General features: G+C 49.0%; 1 protein-coding gene across 1 annotated transcript; it reads right to left on the reverse strand.

Moving 5' to 3' along the window:
• Positions 1–732: 732 nt before the first annotated feature.
• On the reverse strand, positions 733–5,831 carry LOC120798591. The gene is given in 4 exon segments (XM_040142980.1): positions 733–1,200; positions 1,202–3,675; positions 3,919–4,211; positions 4,795–5,831. Coding segments are annotated over 4 exon segments (4,272 nt in total).
• Positions 5,832–6,975: the final 1,144 nt, after the last annotated feature.

Genomic DNA, 6,975 nt, shown 5'->3' on the forward strand with positions numbered 1-6,975 from the left:
ATCCACTATAAGCTTTTGGCACTTTACATTGGGTATCCCCACAATTCCCCCTTTTGATCTCTGCAAAGAGATCACTCAAAAGTCACCCATGACCCTAAGCCTAACTTTGTTGTCGGTTACTTCTATGTGCTCCTCTAAGGGCAGGAGCAGTGGCATCATGGCCTACGTTCTTCCCTGAATCGCAGTGTCAATCAATCTAACTGACAGGGCTGTCAGCCATGCCAATAGCCGGGGATTGCCGTATAAACGCATCCTAGCCTACCGCCGGGGAAATAGCACGACACTTAATACCTTTATGCGTACGCCGGAATATATGTGCCAAGCAAGCGAAAGCCTTTATTATTTACACTGTTATCTTCCTTGGTTTTCCAGGCGGCCAACCCTTTGTGTCAAACCCCCAACTCCCAGTACTTAGTATTATTGACAGGCATCTACGGCACACACTGTTAATGTCGTCACCCCTGTTTTTTTTTTTTTTTTTTTATATGTACTTATAAGCGGGTGTGCCCTGTTAATAGCAATCTACTTAAGGCCCAGCCAAACACCATGATTACAATTATCCAACAGAAAATACAAATGCTAAGCTGAGCCGGCGACATTGAATCAATTTTTCTAGCTTTTAATTCTTGCGTGGGTAGCACGGTTTTGCTACATGCAGGAAGGGAGCGCTGTTTCCCTTTCCCCCTTTCGACGTCTTCTTGCTTCGGTAACAGGGGTGGACTACCCTGTTACCTATTTTGTCACCAGGGGATTATTCTGCCCCGTTAGTGGTGATCTTAGTTTCTGAGCTAGCAGGCCCAGTGCTCTCGGCTTGTAGAGACCGATGGACTTCCGCCACCGACCTCTGTGGTTCCACCTTGGCTCTGCCCACTTTCGCTTGAAGACCCTCAGCAGAACCCAAGCCACATCTGGGGACGTTTGGGTGGCCTTCCCTTCTCTCCCGTTGGTTACCTGCTTCGCGAAAGCTGCAACGAGACCCTGTAGTTCATGGAAATAAGCTTTATGGGTTAATCGCTGATCATCATGTAACGCGCCTGAAAAAGCGGCCTGGGGACCAGGGAATACTCTCCCGGTGTGGAGCTCATGCGGAGTATATCCGGTACCTTGGTCTATTGAACTTCTGATTGACATTAGTGCCAGGGGTAATGCGTCCAGCCAATTCATTTTGGTCTGTGCACAGATTTTAGCCAATTTGTTTTTTTAGCGTTTGGTTCATCCTCTCTACTTTTCCTTGTGACTGTGGGTGATACACAGTCCCAAATGCATGTCTCAGCCCCAGCATTGTTTCCACCCGTTGTAGATCCTGGTTTTTGAAATGAGTACCATTATCTGACCTGATCTTTTCAGGAAAACCATGTCTGGGGATATACTGATTAATCAGAAACTTGACCACTGACTGACTGTCTTCTTTCTTGGTGGGCCAGGCTTCTGGCCACCCCGTGTATGCATCTACACACATCAAAACATACCTATACCCCCTTACCGAAGTGATCATGTCTGTGTAATCTATAATGATCTCCTTTCCTGCTTTAGCCTCTAGAGGATATTTCCCAGGATGTGGTTTGATGGTGGATCTGGTGTTGTATTGCATGCACACTTCACATGTTTGTACTGCGTGTTTTATCATGTCTTTGAGGAATGGATGCCACCAATTTCCCAAGTTCCTCATAATTTGTGCCACTCCTACATGGCCTACTCCATGCGCCTCCTCTATTGCTGTTTGTCGCAAACCTGGAGGTATGATGGGACGCCCATCTGGCCCCCTCCAGAGACCATCCGTCTCTGTGGCTCCTCTGGCCCTCCACAACGTTTTTTCCTGCGGAGACGCTTCAGCTTGCAAAAGGATTACTTTTGTCATATCGGGCGTAGACTCTGCCTCTGCACATATCATAAGGACTCTCCCTTCATACCCAGCTGCCTGTTTAGCTGCTTGGTCAGCTGCATTGTTTCCTCTGACCCTGGGTGTGTCACCTTTGTCATGCCCTTTGCATTTAACTATCGCTACCTTTTCTGGGAGCAGGAGTGCTTCAGCTAGTTCCTTCATCTCTGTTTCATGTTTAATAGGTTTGTTAGTGGCTGTTAGAAATCCGGTCCTCATCCACTGTCCTAATTCCACATGAACTGCTCCAGCTGCATAGGCTGAATCTGTGAAAATGTTAATTTTCTGTCCCTGTCCGAGTTTGAGAGCTTCCACTACTGCTTTCACTTCCGCCTTCTGTGCTGACTGCTGTCCTTCCAGTTTTTCTGCCTTTAGGATCACCATTTCTCCCTGCTTGTCTTCAACCACTGCATAGGCTGCTGTAAGGCCTTCCTGCTCATGTCTGAAGCAGCAGCCATCCGTGTACAGGTTTCTAGCTTCCGCTATTGGTTCTGCCTGTAGGTCTGGACGCACTTTCTCTTCCTGGTATATTCTGTCTGCACACTCATGTGGTTCCCCTACGCCCATTTGTTCTGCCATGTTGATCCCTTCATGTGTGAAGGAAATGTTTGGTGCTTCTAAGATTTTGCTTAATCGTCTTTGTCGTAATGTGGTGAGGGTGAATGCTTGTGAATTGACGTATGCTACCACGCTGTGTGTTGTCAATATATGTAGTTGATGTCCCATGACTATGTGTGCAGTTTTTTGTATTAGCTTCGCTACACCTGCCGCGTGTTGGGTGCACTGTGGGTGTCGTTTTTCCATGTTATCTAGCATTACACTTACGTACATTAGTATCACCCTTTCACCCCCTTTTCTCTGGAACAGAATGCCATTCGTGCACTGTTCTCTTCCAGAGGCATCTAAATGGAATGGTAGTGTGTAGTCAGGAATGGCTAGTTCTGCCGCGGTAGCTAATGCCTGTTTGATGGAGATAAATGCCTCCTCCGTGTCTTGTGTCCATACTAGATCAGCATTGAGATTCCTCATGCCTTGATGTTTGACTAAGTCCCTCAGAGGTTTAGCCAGACCCGTGTAGTTCGCAATGTAGTTTCTACTATACCCTGTCAGTCCTGAAAAGGACAACATGTCTTTTACCTTGTTTGGTTTGGGATGGTGTAGTATGGCCGATCGGTGTTGTGGAGACAGGCCCGCCCCTTTTTGTGATATCATGCGCCCCAAAAATGACACCTGTTTTCTGGCCACTTGGAGTTTGGTTTTGCTTACTTTGAATCCTTTGTCAGCCAGGAGTTGCAGCACCCTGTGTGTGGCGTCCAAACAAGATGAGGCGGTAGGAGCAGCTAACAACAAGTCATCCACGTATTGTACCAATGTAACGTTGTCGGGCAGATAACATTCGCGGAGGAGCTGTTTCAGCGTTTGATTAAACAGACCGGGAGAAAGCGCGAACCCTTGTGGTAACCTGGTGTATCTCAGTTGCTGTCCCTGATATGAGAATGAGAAAATGTCTCTACATTCCTCCGCCAATGGAAGGCAGAAAAATGCATTGGCCAAATCGACGCATGTGAACCAGCTATGAGAGGGATCCAGATTAGCCAATGCTACATATGGATTAGGGACCGGAACCGTGGGGGTGATCAAAATTTTGTTAATGGCACGGAGATCATGTGCCATGCGATATTTCCCTGTGCCTTTCTTTACTACCGGTAAGATGGGTGTGTTCCAGTACGATGAGGAGGGTTCTAACACACCTCCTTGTAGCAGGCCGTCGATAGTGTCTGATATGTCCGCTTCTGCTTGAGGTTTATGCGGATATTGTCTGATCCATAGTGGCGGTCCTGGTTATACGCTAAACCTGATGGGCTCACATTCTACGCGACCTACATCAGTAGGGCTCTGAGCCCATAATCGTTGAGGGAGTGAATCAATCATGTGTGCCGCCAGGTGATGATCTGTTTTCTCCCTACCATGTTGACGGGTGATATGTGTGTGTTCCATGGTTGCTGTGTCGGTGGCATTGATAGTTATGCGATACGTACGTGAAGCGGGAGAGTAGTGTACCTGTGGGATGGTTGTTCGTACCCAATCAGCCTGTTCCTGTGCCCTTTTTACTATACCCCCTAGTTCTTTGGCCTGATGTGCGGGGTGTAGAGCTAATGAGACATGTGGGGACGCTTCGTCCCCAATCCTGTACCATGCAGCCTGTTCGGGAGTCAATTTGACCGCTGCCGCCACGCCTTGGGGTGCCACATAAATATTTTGTGATTCAATCGTCCATTCATGACCATCCAGTTGTTCCTGGAATTGGTCCTGATACCAATCTGTCTGCAGCCTGTCGTAAAAGAGGGTGACGTGAGGGGGATCAGGAGGGGAGATATAGGGCTCCAGGAGGGCGATCCAGGGTTTCCACAGCATGTATGCCGAGAGGACACCTCGTCACTCAACCGTGTCTGGCTGTAACAGGCCCAAGTAGATATCAGCGTACTGTTCGTGTACGGGCTGTAGGAGGTACTGACCTGAGGTGGCTTGCCCCAAACATGGCAGTTTCGTTCCATCCGGTAGAGTGACCACCAAACCGTCCGCACTGCACATTATCGACGCCCCTAATTTCACCAACAGATCTCTTCCCAATAAGGGGGACGGCGGGTGAGTGCACAAAAGGATGTGTCAGAGATTGTTTCCCCAACTGCGTTCGTAGTGGCTTGGTTATCGGCAGAGTCTGCTTTTCCCCAGACAACCCCATTAGTGTGATGGATTGATTTGACAAAGAAGCAGGAGGCACCGCCTTCATGGTAGAGACGGTGGCTCCTGTGTCAACCAAAAATGGCAGAGTCTGCTCTTCGACTTGTACTGACAGCATTGGATCTGCCGTGGTAGTGCTGCCAGAGTCTCTCTGTTGGGCGTGTCACTGGTACTGAGGATCCCACTCTTCAGGTGGCTCCCAGTGGACGGCCGGCATGTTGGTTCTATATGGCTCTGCCTCGATAGGCGGCCCAAATGATGCCCATCCCCTGCCTCTGGACCGCCCACCTCTTCCTCCAGCTGGACCTCCCCTGCCTCCTCCTTTTCTCAGGTGGGGGCAATCGCGGACCCAATGTCCTATTTCTTCACAGTAGTAGCAACGGCCTCCCCCCGGCTGAGCAGGTCCAACCCTTCCGCCTCCCCTTCGTCCGCCCCGTCCTCTCATGCTCCCCCCACTATAGCCCCTCTGCTGCTGCAATGGTGGTGGCACCCAAGGCGGAACGGGGTACAGGTCGGGGTTCTGATTTTGTTCAGCTGTCATCATTATTTTTACGGGCTCTCCTTTCTTCCTATTCTTCTCTTGTGTTTTTTGTCTAGCTTCAGTAAGTTGCAGTTTGAGCAGCTGTGTCTGCAATTCTTTAATGTTATCTTGTTCCTTCTCGCATGTGTCTTGTGCTCGAGATAAGTGGTGCATGAGATGGCGCTCCCACACATGTGAATCACTCCCAGGGAGATCAGGGTTGCTTATCATAGCTGTTTTGACTTCCTCAGGGACACCTTCTAATACCGCCTGTCTGAACCACTCTCTCTGTGTCCCTGCTTTTCCTGGATGTTGGCCAGTATATTTAAGCCATGTGTCTTTTCCCTGATCTATGTACTCACGGGGGTTCTGTTTGGGATCCCATTTCATTTTGGGCATTATTGCTGCGCTGGGAAGTGGATATTTTTCTCTCATAGCTCGCCCTATGTCTGTAATCACACGCGTCAGTGGTATGTCATCTTTGATCCTACTGGTGCCGGCTTCTCTCTCGAGATCCATGACGCCACCCCTCGTTAGGCAGCGTGCTACCACTGCCCTAAAGTCGCCCAAGGCCAGTCCCACAGTTAAACGGTCTAATTGGTTCAGCCACAAATTCCCTCCCTCAGCCACCGGGGGCAGTTTATCCACCATCGCCTGCACATCCCCTATACCAAACGGCTTGTATCTCATCCCTCCCCCTGACGTTATCAGTGGGAATTGGTGATGCCCTTGAATAGCTTTCTTGAGCGTGTCTGATCTAGGTTTGGTTTTCTGCCTATTTTATCTGCCTGTCCGAAAGCTATGCCAAGGTCATCCAATCCTGCTACATTCTCTTCTACTCTCGGGTCAGGCTGTTCCTCCTCCTCCTGCTCGTTGTCCCATCTCCCCTCAAGCTGTAAATCAATTTGCGCCCCCTGCCCGCTTTGTTCGCCATCTTCCCACCTTCCTTTCCCCTGAAATGACACCGAGGCGGCGGCACCTGGGTGTTGTAATGTCGGAGTGTACAGTGTGTCCTGGGCTTGTGCACCTTTCTGTTGCTCTAACTCCTCCACTCTCATCTTCAGAATCCTGTCCAGATTGTCTAATTCTGCCTCCTGTCTTCTGACCCTCTCCCTCTCTTTCTCCTTTAACTGTCTCCTACACTCCCGCTGCTCCTCGTCCTCCACATCTAGGAGGCCCCTATTTCCCTTCTCTTCTCTCTGCTGTCTGTCCGCAAAAGGTTTTTCCTCACTCTCATTACTCTCTGATTCAGACGACACTCTCCCTCTGTGACTGTCCCTTACTCGCGACTTCCTTTCCCCTGTCGTCTCTGACTCTTTCGGTTCCTCGGTGTCGATGCGTAACTTTCCGCCTTCTACGCGCAATGTTGGATATAACCCTGCTACTCGTGGTGCACTAGGAGGCGCGTATGGAGGAGGATGTGTAGGTTGGCTTACCTTTGAGTCATTCGATCGTTTATCACCCACCTCATGTAGATGTTTCGTGCTTTGCCACCAGACCGCCACTTCAGACCACTCCCGACGCTCTTCCTCCCTCTCCTTGCTCTCCTTCTTCCATCGTCCTTTCTGCAAAACATTCGCTTTTTTTTCCCCTGCTCTATAGCCTCTCCTCTCCTTACCTCACACTCTTTTTCTTTCTCCCAGAACCAGGGTCCTAACGGCCCTCTATCTAAGCTTTTCTTACCTTTTCGTTTAATTAGCTTTTCTACTTTTTCTCTTATAGTTAATTTAGTTTAGTTATAAAATTTATATAATTTAGTATAGTTAATTTTTTATCTTTCCCTTTCTCCTCTATCACTATGGCCGCAGCCAGTAATATATTATCTAGTTGCTCT

The sequence above is a fragment of the Xiphias gladius genome, chromosome 14, assembly GCF_016859285.1.
Source record: "Xiphias gladius isolate SHS-SW01 ecotype Sanya breed wild chromosome 14, ASM1685928v1, whole genome shotgun sequence".
NCBI classification, from domain to species: domain Eukaryota; kingdom Metazoa; phylum Chordata; class Actinopteri; order Istiophoriformes; family Xiphiidae; genus Xiphias; species Xiphias gladius.